Source organism: Callospermophilus lateralis, chromosome 1 (assembly GCF_048772815.1).
Source record: "Callospermophilus lateralis isolate mCalLat2 chromosome 1, mCalLat2.hap1, whole genome shotgun sequence".
Lineage (NCBI taxonomy): Eukaryota > Metazoa > Chordata > Mammalia > Rodentia > Sciuridae > Callospermophilus > Callospermophilus lateralis.
In genome coordinates, this window is record NC_135305.1 from 212,330,273 (window position 1) to 212,346,131 (window position 15,859).

The following is a 15,859-nucleotide window of genomic DNA, read 5'->3' on the forward strand; positions in this document are numbered from 1 at the left end:
GCAGATTTTGACGGCTCCCTGAGAGAGAAAGCCAACCTATGTAATTGGTGTGATAGAAAAAATAATGACTCACAGAGGTCCACACCCTAATCCCATAGCCTGTGAGTGTTACTCTGCCTGGAAAAGGAACTTCTCAAGTAGGCTTATGTTAAAGATTAAAAATCCAATTTTGCATTAAATCTATTTAGATGACACATATTAATGGTATAATGTGATGTTTCCCTGCCTGTCTACAGTGTGAGTGTTTACATCAGGTGAAACATAACCATCTCCTCCAACATGCATTTTTTATTTGTGGTAAAAACTCTCAAAATCCTTTCTTTGTCTTTTAAAGAGACTTGGCGCTGGGATGGAGCCTGGGGCCTTGCACATGCCAGGCAAGGGCCTCCCACTGAGCGGCCTCCAGCCCCTCAGAGCTGTTGGAAAGGCACAGCACACTTTGTGGTCTAGTGACCTACTGTGCGACACACCACAGAGCTTCTTTCTCCTGACTGTAACTTAGTACCCCCTGATCAAGCTTTTCCCACCCCCTCCTCCCCAGCCTCTGGAAACCACTGTTTTACTCTTTGTTTCTATGAGATCAATGTTGCATTTCACATATCAGTGGGATCAAGCATGTTAAGCATTTTGAGATGAGAAAAATCATCCTGGATTGTCCAGGTGAGCTTAAGGTCATCACCAGGGTCTTTAGGAGACTCAGATAAGGGTGGGGACAAATGATAATAAGAGGGAAGGAGGTGGGTGGGAGGGAGAGAGAGAGAATCATTAAGGTCAGTGGACAGGTAGGCATGATGGTGGAGTCCAGGAGGCAGGGGAAGCATGGTCTGTGGACAGGAGCAGAGAAATCCTGCCAATACCAGGAACATGAGCTCTGGGAGCAGGGAGTGACCCTACCGTGCTGGGTCTGGAGGTGTCAGACACAGCCTTGCTAGACAGAGTGTAGGACTCAGATTCAGTTGTCCATTTCCTGATCCTCTTGAGCCATGTCCTGTACTGCTCCTGGACCTGCAGAGGCAACCCACGCTCTGGCTCAGCTCACAGAGAGGGGTGTGGGTGGGGAGGCATGGGTGGGAGCTGGGCAGGGTACCTGTTGGCTGAGGAGGCAGTACACCAGGAAGATGAAGACGCCCTGCAGGCTGTTGACGATGGTGAAGAGGTAGGCCATGACGGGGGCCAGAGAGCCCACCTGCAGGACACCCAGACACCAGGTGCAGCCCAAGATGAAGAGATGAGCCATTGCTTTAAATGTCAGCACCCTAGGTTGGGGGAGAATGGAGGCTTATAATGCACCCACAACAAAATCAGGCTATTCCCCTCTGCACCCATGGATGCACCTACTATTCCCTGTAAGCTATTTATTTGACTGAACTCTGATTTTTACTCTCAATGATACCCGACAGTAGAAATGTCATTTTGGGTCCAGGATAGCTTTTTGACTTGGACCCAGGAGAGTGATAGTTCATAAGCTTACTTGAAAGAGTTTTACGATGTTCCATGAAGATCCCTAATTTCATTAATCCAGCATTACTGAGGATGCCCCATGCTAGGGCTTGGACATAAAATATCACAAAGAGAAGCTGGGGGCAGGGGTGCACACCTGTTGCCCAGCTACCCAGGAGGCTGAGGCAAGAGGATTAGTTGAGCCCAGGAATTGGAGGCCAGCCTGGGAAACATAGTGAGATCATATCTCAGAAACAAATACAGGGCAAAATTTCTGTTTTCATTAATCATATGCTCTGTTCAAGTGTCTAATACAACTAAATGATGATATGCAAAAATTTGAAAGATTAACCAGAGGAACCCAGAAGAAAGAGAATGAATTTTCCACAAGATGCTGAGTTAAGGAACAACCCTGCCCACTGGAGGATTAACTGGAGTAAGCAGCAGAGCCCTGAGTCTGAGATGGCAGCCATAGAAGCGGAGCTGCATTTCTTAATTGTGGGCCATCCAGAAGCCCCCCAGGAGGGACACGAGGGGCTGCCCAGGCACTTGGCTTTGCTCTTGGGCATCATCCACCTCTGTGGGGTTATGTCCCCTGCTCCATCTCACCTCGTGTTCTGGAGGGTGGACACATCTCTGTTGATGGAGGACAGCTTGCTCTTCACAATACAGAGGGTCATCAGGAAGAAAACCATATTGACCTTCAAGAAACGAAGAAGCAAAGGAAAGACAGCAGCATGAATCTGACATAATTTTCCTGTGTACATATATGACAACATCACAGTGAATCCCACCATCATGTACATTCACAAGAATGGGCTCCTAACTAGATAAGGTATAATTCCATGCTTGTGTAATTGTATCAGAATGGATTCTACCTTCTCATACAACTAAAAAGAACCTCCCAAAAGAAACCGCAGGAGGTTTATGAATATCTTCTTTTCTCTTTTGCAGTCCTGGGGAGGGAACCCAGACCCTAGTGCATGCTAGGCAAGCTCTCTGCCCTTGAGCTACACCCCCATCCCCCATGGCAAAGTTTTACTGAATAAAAATTTGAATCTGTTATCTCTCCATTCTAACCTTTGCAGCATCAATTCTACACCAGAGTGGGTTTTAGTATTTGACAATAGGGTGAGAATTTGTAGATGTTGAAGTCTTGGAAAACCCAATGCAACCCATAACCATCCAGGTTTATTCCTGTTCTGTCACCATCCTTAATATCCTGCTGTTCTAGTGACCCTCAGATGGACAGGAAGGAACTCTGATGACATTACTCACAGAAGAGATGGCACAGACGGGTCCAAGGAAGCCCCACATAAACCCCTGTTCTGGACGGAGCCAGCAGCTGAGCAAGAGAGAGAACAACATCACTTTGCTGTGTTCATGTAGGAATCCACGAACAGAGTCCACTCCACACCATGCATAACCACAAGGATGGCAAGTCAGACTCCCTGAATGTGTGATATGTCACAGTACACTCTGCTTAAGCTCTGAAATACTTAAAAGGCTACTTTGGCTCAAGTGAAGGCCGTGGACATGCTCGAGAGGAGTACAAGTGGGGTCTGCATTTACCGAGTAGAGGTGCCATACAGGTGAGGTCTGGCTACTGCAGACACGGCCACGATGGCGGCCGGGACCCCGTAGCCCACAGGGAACATGAGCCTCCTCATGAGCCTGTTTCTGCTGGAGGAACTGAGCACAGTCAGGTTCCGTGTGGTGAGGAAGAGGAACAGCCCCTCCAGCAGCATCCAGGTGAAGGAGGCCAGGTAGAGGTAGTGCAGGGCGCCCGCAGTGACCGCGCACAGCACCTGGGGAGGAGAGAGATCCCAGGGCACAATCAGGGTCTGGGCGTGGCCCGGGACTCCCCCATGCCCTGTGGCGGGGGATTCTGCTGTGCACCAGGCCCTGCACTGTGGTGCTTCAGCCATGGGCTGCGTGTGTGCTCCCATAGATCACAGCAGAGCTGGAGAGGTCCTGCTGCCCAGTGACGTTACAACGTCCCAGTGCTGTCCCGAAGAGTTCCTCATGCAGTAGTGGCGATGCTCTTGTGCACAAACCCCCTGCACTGCTGGTTACCGAACAGTTGGCCCACACAATGACCAGCAGGACCTACTACTTACAAATGGCAACCAATGATCACGTGTCGGCTTATGCATTTACTGCACTATGTTTTTCACATTAGTTTAGAAGTGACTGTAGTTCACAGGGTTTAGAATCTTCTCTCCAAATGGAGCTGATCCTGGGAACAGCTGAGGACGCACATTGAATGACAGTATCAGTAGCTGGATAATCACCCATCCTTGGGCTCTTAAGAGACAGAAGCTCATTAAGTAATTTCTTGAATCAAAGCAGAGAAGATAATCAACCCAGAAGGTGGGCAGACCTACAAGCAGCAGGAAAGAGCAAGGGAGCAAACCACACAGCCCACAGCACTCCAACAACTGACTCTGTAGGCAGGACAGCAGAGGAAATGTTGGGGAAGAATTTACAAATCTCCTAGTTAAAATGTTCAAGGAGCTAAAAGAAGATGTAAGGAATGAATTTGGAGAATTCAAAAAGCCAGATTCTAAAAATGAACCAATAGAAATTCTGAAAACGAAGGACTTGATTAACCAAATTAAAAATTCGGTAGAACCTCCTTTTTTCTCCTGGTAAAAAGTGTCTGCTGTAAAATGGGGTGAGGCCAGCCCCATTGCCTTCTGCGTGTCTCCTGATTGAATCAGGAGGCCACGTCCAGTGATTGATGGATGCCATCTAGAGTTTGCATCAGTTCATCCTAAGGGTCCCCTAATGAAGGAACTTCCCCAGGATGCAAGCCCAGTTGCTAAGCAACAAGAGATGTAGGTGATGGAGTTGTCAAGAGGGTTCGTTTTCTCATTGAATCCATCAACGTGAAATGGGCATCGACCTCCTCTGGACTTCCCCGGGACCCAGGCTGTTTGATTAGGAGCCCGGGCAGCCTGGCTCCTGAGTTCAGCACCCCTGGGCGGGTGGGGCAGGGACACTGAGTACCTTGGGCTGGGTTCTGTCGATGGCCGTGAGGAAGAGCAGGTGGGCCAGCAGGAGGCAGAGCGAGAGCTGCAGGTGCAGGGAGGTGCTGGTGTTCTGGATGGCTCTGCACAGGAGGAAGGTGAGGGCCGCCAGGACCAGGCACAGCAGCGACATGCCCAGCCCCATACACGTGATGAAGTCCAGCACAGGGTCGTTGTCCTGGGACAGAAAGAGGAGCCTTCACAGTCACGTGCCCTGTCTGGGGTAGGAACCCTCCGCTATCTGTCATTTGGTGCAGCAGATTCAGGAATAGAGGGACAGGGTCCAGGTGTGAAGCTGATGGGGGAGGGGCTCCAGGTTCAGAAGGTTGGACTGTAAGGTTTTCTGAATGGAGCAGGTAAGCGGCTAGAAGGGCCCGGATGTGTAGAGTCCTTACTCAAGGAGGAGACCCGGGATTCCTGACTTTGGGCCACAGTAAGGTGGTATGTTGGTATGTAAGTGAGTGTGTGTGAAGCCCATGCTGAGGGTCCCTCTGTCCCTGTCCCATGAGGCCACAGGGCAGAACCTGAACCTCAGTGTCCAGGCATTAACCTCCCATCCCAGACACCACTGGCCTCAGTCCAGCTCTGCCTGTTTCTTACTGGCCACAAGTCCTGGTGAAGTTAGAATTAGATACTTGGTTAAAAAAATAAAATGAATGATAATAGTAGCTTAAAATTCACCTTTCCCCCACTTCTTTCTGAAAGTCATCTTAAAGCCATAAGGACATTTAAAAGCCCACCATCAATTCTATTTCAATGTAATTGAGGGAAAGAGGAGAGAAGAGGAAAGAGGGAGGGGAAATGTTCAAATGGTAAATAATGAAGGTAAAATTTCAAAGCAGGTGCATACGTGCACACAGATGTTGTTTGTGTGGATTTTGTTTTTGCAACATATCTGTAAATTTGAAATGGTTTTCCAAGAAAATGTTTGAAAACAAAGTTCAAACCCTGCAGGTGACATTTATGCATCCTACATTTGAGACTCTGGTGTAAAGACAAAATTGGGAAATTAGGAGGCAGGACAGAGGAGGAGCAGAGGGAAAAAATGACACCTGATAAATGAAACAGAGGTTAAACTTTCAAAATAGATGCCTCTGGATAAAGAGTAATGGGGTGGTGTGTTTTCTTTTCATTTCCTCATGGTTTTAAGAGGACTTGGAGAAATAGGTGGGAAAGTGTAAATTTTAAGTTGCCATCATCATTAACTTTCTTCCTTTAACCAAGTATCTGATCTATTTCTTCTATTTTTGTTCTTGAAACATATCTAAAAAATAGAAATTGTTTCCTAAGAAAGAACTTAAAAATAAACGGTCCTCCAAATGATATTAACATGTGCTGAATTTTGAGAACTTCTGATGTAAACACAAAATCTAATTTCTATAATATATAAAAAGCTCTTGGCTGAGATCTTTGTCATGCTCATGGTCACAGGGTGCTCATGGTAAATGCCCACAACGTGGGCTCACCTGAGAGTCTGAACCTGGGGAAGGAGAAGTGTCCACTCAGTTGGGTAGAGGAGGAGGTAAATAGCCCCCAGTCCAGCCATCCTCCCTGACTCCCCTGACTCCCTCTGACCTCAACTTCACCAGACCTTCTTTTATTTTGTAAACCTGAAACCTGACCATGGTTGACTTACAGACCTTAGTGGTAAGTAGAATTCTAACTTGGTCTTCATATGTCCACCCCCTGCTGTTACACAAACCTTCTTCTAATTCTTCAATTCTCTGATAAACTAGGTGCTGCTGTAGAGGAATTTTGCAGGTGGAATTTAGGGCTCAATCTGTTGACTTTTAGATTAGGGAGTTTATTATCCTGATCTGCTGTAATCAGGCGATTGCTTTAAAGACCTGGAGTCTTCCTGGGAAAACACATTCAAAACTTGAGAGGGATTCTATGCAAGGGACATTTGATGCTGGTTTTCAGATAGGAACACTGGTGTTTTGTGAGAAGGCCAACCATGGGTCATCGGAGAGGAAATGTGGGTGGCTCTTAGGAACTGAGTGTGGTACCCCCTGACAGCTGCTAAGAGAAGGGAACTGGACTCTGCCTGCAACCAGGGAGCTGGAGGAGGGCTGCAAGACCCAGGAGAGACTGCGGCCCTGAATGATGTGATCTTGTCAGTCTTTTAGAACCTGTACAAGGAACTCATCTCCCTGTGCTGGGTTGCTGACCCACAGAAACCGTGAGGGAACAAATTTGTTTTACTTCAGCAGCGACATTTGCATAAGTGTGTTTTGCAGCAATCGATGCTGAAGGCAGCCTCTCACCTGCACATGGTAGTGGACCATGAGGACGGCAAAGCTGCTGAGGTGGGTACAGTGGCAGGTGGTGCTGCCACCTCCGGTGCTCACTGTCCTGCAGCCTGCAGTGGTCCAGTGACTCCCATTCTGGCTGTGGTCCCAGAAGACACAGAGCACCTTGTGCCTTGGTGCTGGTGTCACTAGCTGTAGCAACAGGACAGGGGTATGAGCTGGTCTTCCTGCACTCAGAGATGCTGACCCAGGAAGGGCTGGCTTTCCTGTGTGGGGTGCACCTGGGGGGAGTCCCCCTGAACCTCAAGGTTAAGATAGACAACAAGGTGTTCCTGGGCCTGGGGCTCTTCCCACACCATGGTCCACCACCCCCCACTCACAGGATGGGAGAAGGTGAAGGTAACTGGCGAGCTGAGGTTCTGGGTGTCATTGCTGCTCAAAAAGGCTGAGACGACATCTGAGAGCAGAACAGACGAGACTGTCGGCAGGAAGTCCTTGTGTGTCCCATGGGGAGCCACCTGCTTCTCAGGCTCCAGGACCAGGGGAGCCTCGGCCAGCAGCTTGCCCATCCCTGGGGTGGAGACCAAGCCCACCACAGAAGGGCCTGCAGGACGAGGCCATGGGTGAGTCTCAGGGTCTCCTCCAGAGCCTCCTCCTTAGATGGTCTCCCCCCGTTTTGAATTGTTGTATTATAATGATACATAATAGTGGGACTTGCTGCTCCACATTCACACATGCTCACAATAGAATGTGGCCTCATCACTCCCTAGAACCTCCCCTTTGGACACTCTTCTAGTGACCTTTTCCCACCCACATCACCCTTTAGTCTTTAATTCTGTATTTTTTCACATCTTTGTACATATTTTCCCACCCTGAGGCCTCTTCCAAACAGGATGGTACTGGTGTAAGTTGGACATCCACCTTCTCCCCATCTCAGATGTTACCTGTGTAACAAGATTCCTGTGCCAGATTCCAGTTCAGCTGCATCTTTGCCTGATTCAGACTCAAGGTGACATTGCAAACTCCTTGCTTTTGTACCTCTAGGGACAGTTCTATGAGTTACAGGAAGAAGAAGAGTTATGTTAGAAATAAATATATATATATATATATATATATATATATATATATATATATATATATAGTATATGTACACGTGTATATCACATATATCAAGGACCTATGTGTAACTTCCAATTCACTATAACCACACACATGTATATGTGTATATATAGACACACATATGTACACATACATATATATATATATATATATATATAATCCTTTGTAATTTCAGATTTTATATGTATGTGCATATATGTGTTGTGTATACATATGTGTGCATACATACATGTGTATGAAATCTGAAGTTATGAAGAATTGTAACAGTAGGAGCAATTGTGCACTAACATATTAGAAAATTGAGATGAAATGGACACATTCTTAGGGACACAGAAACTACAAAAACTGACTCAAGAAGAAGTGGAAAATTTGAAGAGACCTATAATAGCCAAAGAGATTGAATCAATAATGAAAAACCTCCTAAATGAACATGAAAGATCAGATTTTCACCCATTCCATATAGCTGAATTTCAATAATCATATAGAGAAGAATGAACATGAATTCTTTCTAAACTCTGATTACAAAAGCATTATTCTAGGTAAAAGAAGATAGGCAGACAGGTAACACTTTGTAGGATTGCTTTTTACAAAATGGTAGAATAGGCAACTCCATTAAGACAGCAAGCAGGTGAGTGATGCCAGGGTTGGTGGGAGGAATGAGGGAAGAAAGCCGAGGAGGCATTTTTTTTTTGATTTTGGAGAAAAATGTCTTAGAAATGAAGGTGATGGCTGCATCAGTTTGTGAATGTTCTTGATTCCACTGAAATGTCGAACTGGTGGATTTTATTTATATATTTTATTTTTTGGTGAATGATAAATGGTGAACTTAAATGGTGAATTTTATGTGATGTGAATTTTACCACAATGAAACAAAGCATACTTAAAAAAGATTCATTTGTATTCTTCCACATTAGTTTTTTGAATCTGTTTCTATTTTGCTACCTACATGTGTACCATTTGTGGTTTTCTGCCTTTTTCACTGTTGTGATTATTTATGTGAGTCACGCTGAGGTACAGTGTGGACACTCAGCTCTAGTGGGATCAGAAGAGGATGAGGCTAGGAACAGGGGCTGGTGTAGACCCTGGGACTTACGTGTGCCTGAAGAATAATTGAAGGTTGCTGTTCCCTCAGGCAGACCCCTGCTCAGGTGTGTCAGAGCACTCTCTAGGCCTGTCAGCAGGTGAGTGGCCATGTTGTGCTTCTGTGAGGGGGGCAGGGTCTCCAGGTCCCCAGGGGTCTCCAGCAGCTCATCCACCTCCTGCATGAGCCCCTGGAGAAATGAAGGCACAGAGCAGGTGGACTCTGACCAGAGGCACCACAAAAAGAGCTTGATCACTCAGCCCCAGAGAGAAGACCCAGACACTGTCCAGTTGGGGATAGGGAGAGCATGGTTTGGGACTCCCTGAGTGGCCCTTGCTCCTCAGAGGTCAGTCCTGGTTCGTGACTGTCAAGGATGACAAAGACCAGGATCAGAGCAAGAGGAAGACAGTGCACATGGGCGTCCAACAGTGTGTGTGGCTCCCAGTGTCCTCTTCCACCTGCCCTGGGAGAGTGGCCAGCTCAGAGCAGGACTCCACTGTGCTTGGGCCTGTCCCCCTTCCCCCAGACCAACGATGCCCCCCTCCCACTTGGGAGGTGTCCCCCTATTTCCCCTGGATCCTGCCCTTACCTGGATGGTGTCCTTGGCCACAACTGGCTTGAAATCCCTGTGCAGATTGTTGACTTTGTCAAAGAAGTGGGAGAGACTCTGGGGAGGTGAGATGAGGGGTCACAGGTGGATGGGAAACTTAGGGCCAAGGGGTGGATGCTGGACCATGCCAGGATTCCCACCTCCCTGTCTTGGCTGAGGCGCTCACCTTGCTGTTGACTTCAGGGGGCAGAAGCCTGGTGAAGAAGGCCTACAAGAGGTCCATAAGAAAAGGAAATGTGGGTGGCTCTTAGGAAGGGAGTCTGGTTCCCTGCTGAAAGCAGCTATGAGAGGGGAACTGTATTCTGACTGCAACCAGGGAGCTGGGAGGAGGGCCATGAGTCCCAGGTGAGACTGCAGCCTTGGCAAATGTGATCATTTCAGCCTTGTAAGACCATGTGCAAGGAACCTATCCACCCTTTGTTGGGTTGCTGACCCACAGAAGTGTGAGGTAACAAATTTGTTTTACTTAAGCAGCAACATTTGCATAAACATGTTTTGCAGCAATCCATGCTGAAGGCAGCCTCTCACCTGCACGTTGTAGCTGGCCATGAGGATTGCATGGCTGCTGAGGTGGGTACAGAGGCAGGTGGTGCTGCCATCTCTGGTGTCCAATGTTTTGCAGCCTGTAGTGGCCCAGTGACCACATCCATTCTGGCCATGGTCCCAAAAGACACAGAGCACTTCACGCTTTGGCTCAGAGGTCACTAGCTGTAGGAACAGAACAGAGGTGTGAGCTGGTCTTTTTGTGCTTGGAGATACTGACCCCTTAGGGCTGACTTGGGAAGGGCTGAATTTCCTGGATGGGGGGCACCTGTAGGGAGTCCCACTGAACCTCAAGGTTAAGACAGACAACAAAGGTGTGCCTGGGCCTGGGGCTCTTGTCACACCCCCACACTCACATTGTGGGAGAAGGTGAAGGTAACTGGCGAGCTGAGGTTCTGGGTGTTCTTTCTGCTCAAAAAGACTGAGATCACATCCGAGAGCAGGACAGGAGAGACTGTCTGCAGCGAGTCCTTGTGTGTCCCATGGGGAGCCACCTGCTTCTCAGGCTCCAGGACCAGGGGAGCCTCGGCCAGCAGCTTGTCCATCCCTGGGGTGGAGACCAAGCCCACCACAGAAGGGCCTGCAGGACGAGGCCACGGGTGAGTCTCAGGGTCTCCTCCAGGGCCTCCTCCTTAGATGGCCTCTCCTCCTTTTGAATTGTTGTATTATAATGATACATAATAGTGGGACTTGCTGCTCCACATTCACACGTGCTCACAACAGAATGTGGCCTCATCATGCCCCAGAATCTCCCCTTTGGATGCTCTTCTAATCACCTTTTCCCACCCACATCATCCTTTAGTCTTTAATTCTGTATTTTTGGCATCTTTTCCCACCCTGAGGCCTCTTCTAAACAGGATGGTACTGGTGTAAGGTGGACATTCCTCCTTCTCCCCATCTCAGATACTACCTCTGTGAACAGATTCCTGTGCCAGATTCCAGTTCAGCTGCATCTTTGCCTGATTCAGACTCAAGGTGACATTACCATCTCCTCGCTCCTGTACCTCTAGGGACAGTTCTATGAGTCACGGGAATAAGAAGAGTTATGTTAGGAATATATATGTGTATATGTGAATATTGTATATGTACATGTGTCACATTATATACATGTGTTTGTTTAACTTCCCATTTACTATAATCTCACATATATTTAAGTGTGTATAAACACACATATGGAGATCCAACATGGTGGTGGGCGTGGAGAGATCAAGTCTCTGACCTCTTCAGCTGCGCCGGCATAGGGAGTAATAAACTGTCTAAATGCTGTTTGCTCAGGATCACTAGGCAATGCTGAGCTGACGTGGATCTGGGGCGAACAGTCTGGGCCTCTCAGAACACACACTGAGCTCGGATCGGCTGAATTCAAGCTCCCGTTCGCCTGTGTCTTACAGGCAAACCGCTGTGACTCAGTACTAAACGATCCCGCTGAAACAACTGGTTGGCTCTTCTGAACCTGTGTAGGTTAATACCAACTGAGCCTTTATAGGCAGTGGCCACAGGATTGAGATGGGGCTTGGGAGAGCCAGTCAGGACCCACCCGTTGCATTGGTCACCCGGCAAGGGGAATGAACTGTCGCCATTTGCACGGGATACCACCATGGCAGAGAACTGACGTCACCAGAATGCGGCGGAGGAGATACCTTCATTGAAACCGGCGGCGACAGGTGGGTAACCCCCTAGCCCTTGCTCTCCACACAGCGGGGAAACCTTAAGGGCCCCTCCCAGCTCTCCTGTAAGGGCCCCTCCCAGCTCTCCTGTGAGCGCCATAGTGAGACCGAGGGAATCAGGAGTGGCCGGGACCCACAGTGCGGAACCCCGGCTACTGCTCCCACCAGTGCTGACAACTGAGGTCTCTTGCACCAGCTACCGGGGGCGTGGCTACTGGAGGGCAAGCAAAACTCGCTGAGGGTTCTCAGCCCCAAGCTCCACAAACTTAGGGTCTGAGGGAATGGCAAACGGGGAGAGTGTGCCCAGTCGTTCAAGAAAATAGGGCTCCTGGGAGCCGCAGACCTGGTGTGTAGCCAGTATTGTGGTGAGCGTCACCGTGAGCAGGGCCTGGCTTGAGGAAAAATGGGGAAGTGACTAGACACAAGAGAAGGCCCTTGGCACTCAGGATTGGAGACCCGCCCACTCTAGGAGGAGGAGCTGCTGCACAGTGATTGGTTCCCGGGTATTGAGAGGAGAAGCTTGGCCCAGTGGGCACAGCTCCACCTACTGGAAGAGAAGTTAATCAAACTCTAAGACTGCATTTATTAAATTTTTTTATTTGGGTTTTTTTTTTTCATTTTCATTTTTTTATTTTTAAAAATTTTTAAATTATTTTTTAAATTTAATTTTAAATTTTTTTGATTATTTTTAAATTTTTTTTTCTTTTTTCTTTTTTTCTTTTGTCTTTTCATTTCTTTTCAATTCCGTTATTCCCTCTTCCTTAAATTCTACCTGCTTACTCTCATTCTCTTTAGTGACTTCTTTCCTTCCCTTCTAATACCTTTCCTCCCAAGCATCAAATAAATTTATAGGAGTAAACAGTAACTCAGCAGTCAAACAGAACAAGAAGTAACATGAGCAGCATCAAAAAGCAAGGAAGAAAAGGAGTACAAACAATGCAGGATAGCCTAAATATTCAGGAGGACCTAGAGGCATCAGAAAAATAGTCAAATAAAGAACTCAAGGAATACCTTAGACAGATGGAATGGAATCTTAAAGAGGATATGAGACAGCAAATTCAAACAGTGAAAGAACACATTGAAAATGAATTACATAAACAGATAAAAGAAGCAAACAAGCATCTTTATCAGGAGATAGAGATTATAAAAAAATCAAACAATAATTCTAGAAATGTAGGAAACTATAAACCAAATTAAAAACTCAAATGAGAGTATCACTAACAGAGTGGAGCAAGTAGAAGCTAGAACGTCAGATAATGAAGTCAAAATATATCATCTTGAAAAGAATCTAGCCAACTCAGAAAGGCTGGTAAAAAATCATGAGAAAAACATCCAAGAGATATGGGATAACATAAAAAAACCAAACTTAAGAGTCATCGGGATAGAGGAAGGTATAGAGGTTCAAACCAAGGGAATGAGCAACCTGCTGAATGAAATAATTATAGAAAACTTTCCAGAAATAAAAAAGGAAACGGATATACAAATTGTCGATGCATACAGGACACCGAGCATACAAAATCACAATAGACCAACGCCAAGACACATTGTTATGAAGATATCCAATATACAGAACAAAGAGAAAATATTAAAAGCTACAAGAGAAAGGAGGCAGTTTACATTCAGGGATAAACCAGTAAGGTTAACAACGGATTTTTCATCATAGACGCTGAAAGCGAGAAGATCCTGGAACAACGTATTTCAAACACTGAAAGACAATGGATGCCAACCAAGAATTTTGTATCCAGCAAAATTAAGCTTCAGGTACAACAACGAAATAAATATCTTTCATGATAAACGAAAGTTAAAAGAATTTGCAGCCAGAAAACCAGCACTGCATAGCATCTTGAGCAAAACACTACATGAGGAAGAAATGAAAAACAATAACCAAAACCAACAGTGGGAAGTACCTCAGTAAAGACAGAGGGCCCTGGGAAAGCTAATCATGGAGAAACAAACTAAATTTTTAAAAAAGATAAATAATCAAACATGGCTGGAAGTACAAACCGTATATCAATAGTAACTCTAAACATTAATGGCTTAAACTCTCCAATAAAGTGACATAAGCTGGCAACATGGATTAAAAAAACAAATCCAACAATATGCTGCCTCCAGGAGACACATCTGATTGGAAAAGACATACACAGGCTGAAGCTGAAAGGTTGGGAAAACATATACCACGCACACGGTCCTCGTAAGCAAGCAGGGGTGGCCATCCTCATATTGAATAAAATCGACTTCAAGACTAAGTTAATCAAAAGGGATAAGGAAGGACATTATAGACTGTTAAAAGGAACCATTCACCAACAAGACATAACAATTATCAATATTTATGCACCAAATAAGGGTGCTGCGACGTTCATAAAACAAACTCTCCTCAAGTTCAAGAATCAAATAGACCACAACACAATAATTATGGGTGACTTCAACACACCTCTCTCACCATTGGACAGATCCTCCAAACAAAAGTTGAATAAAGAAATTATAGAACTCAATATCACAATCAATAACCTAGACTTAACTGACATATATAGAATATATCAACCATCATCAAGTGGATTTACTTTTTTCTCAGTAGTACATGGATCCTTCTCAAAAATAGACCATATATTATACCATAGGGCAACCCTCAGTAAATATAAAGGCATGCAGATAATTCCATGCATTTTATCTGACCATAATGGAATGAAACTAGAAATCAATGATAAAAGAAGGAAGGAAAAATCCTACATCACATGGAAAATGAACAATATGTTATTGAATGATCAATGGGTTACAGAAGACACAAAGAAGGAAATCAAAAAATTCTTAGAGATAAATGAAAATACAGACACAATATATTGGCATCTTTGGGACAATGAAAGCAGTTTTAAGAGGGAAATTCATCGCCTGGAGGTCATTCCTCAAAAAAAGAAAAAACCAACCAATAAACGAGCTCACACTTCATCTCAAAGCCCTAGAAAAGGAAGAGCAAAACAACAGCAAATGTAGCAGAAGGCAAGAAATAATTAAAATCAGAGCAGAAATTAATGAAATGGAAACAAAAGAAACTATTGAAAAAATTGACAAAACTAAAAGTTGGTTCTTCGAAAAAATAAATAAGATTGACAGACCCTTAGCCATGCTAACGAAGAGAAGAAGAGAGAGAACTCAAATTACTAACATACGGGATGAAAAAGGCAATATCACAACAGATGCTACAGAAATACAGAAAACAATTAGAAATTATTTTGAAAAACTATATTTCAAAAAATAGAAGATAGTGAAGACATCGATAAATTTCTTAAGTCATATGATTTTCCCAGACTGAGTCAGGAGGATACACACAATTTGAACAGACCAATATCAATGGATGAAATAGAAGAAGCAATCAAAAGACTACCAACCAAGAAAAGCCCAGGACCGGATGGGTATACAGCGGAGTTTTACAAAACCTTTAAAGAGGAATTAATACCAATATTTTTCAAGTTATTTCAGGAAATAGAAAAAGAGGGAGCTCTTCCAAATTCATTCTATGAGGCCAACATCACCCTGATTCCGAAACCAGACAAAGACACCTCAAAGAAAGAAAACTACAGACCAATATCTCTAATGAACCTAGATGCAAAAATCCTCAATAAAATTCTGGCGAATCGGATACAAAAACACATCAAAATAATTGTGCACCATGATCAAGTAGGATTCAACCTTGGGATGCAAGGATGGTTCAATATACAGAAATCAATAAATGTTATTTACCACATCAATAGACTCAAAGATAAGAACCGTATGATCATCTTGATAGACACAGAAAAAGCATTCGACAAAGTACAGCATCCCTTTATGTTCGAAACATTAGAAAAACTAGGGATAACAGGAACTTTCCTCAACATTGCAAAAGCTATCTATGCTAAGCCTCAGGCTAGCATCATTCTGAATGGAGAAAAATTGAAGGCATTCCCTCTAAAATCTGGGACAAGACAGGGATGCCCTCTATCACCACTTCTATTCAATATAGTTCTCGAAACACTGGCCAGAGCAATTAGACAGACAAAAAAATTTAAAGGAATAAAGATAGGAAAAGAAGAACTTAAATTATCACTATTTGCGGATGATACGATTCTATACCTAGAAGACCC

General features: G+C 45.1%; 1 protein-coding gene across 1 annotated transcript in view; it reads right to left on the reverse strand.

The window, feature by feature from the left end:
* Positions 1-410: 410 nt before the first annotated feature.
* The window catches only part of LOC143399986 (adhesion G protein-coupled receptor E2-like), a 29,428-nt gene continuing 13,979 nt past the window's right edge, over positions 411-15,859 (reverse strand). The window contains exons 9-18 of the mRNA XM_077110235.1: positions 10,988-11,095; positions 10,422-10,657; positions 10,063-10,227; positions 4,453-4,650; positions 3,013-3,248; positions 2,719-2,785; positions 2,050-2,141; positions 1,088-1,256; positions 895-1,005; positions 411-416 (exon numbers count right to left, since the gene is read on the reverse strand). Coding sequence (XP_076966350.1) covers positions 411-416; positions 895-1,005; positions 1,088-1,256; positions 2,050-2,141; positions 2,719-2,785; positions 3,013-3,248; positions 4,453-4,650; positions 10,063-10,227; positions 10,422-10,657; positions 10,988-11,095 — 1,388 coding nt within the window. The remainder of the gene's footprint in view (positions 417-894; positions 1,006-1,087; positions 1,257-2,049; positions 2,142-2,718; positions 2,786-3,012; positions 3,249-4,452; positions 4,651-10,062; positions 10,228-10,421; positions 10,658-10,987; positions 11,096-15,859) is intronic.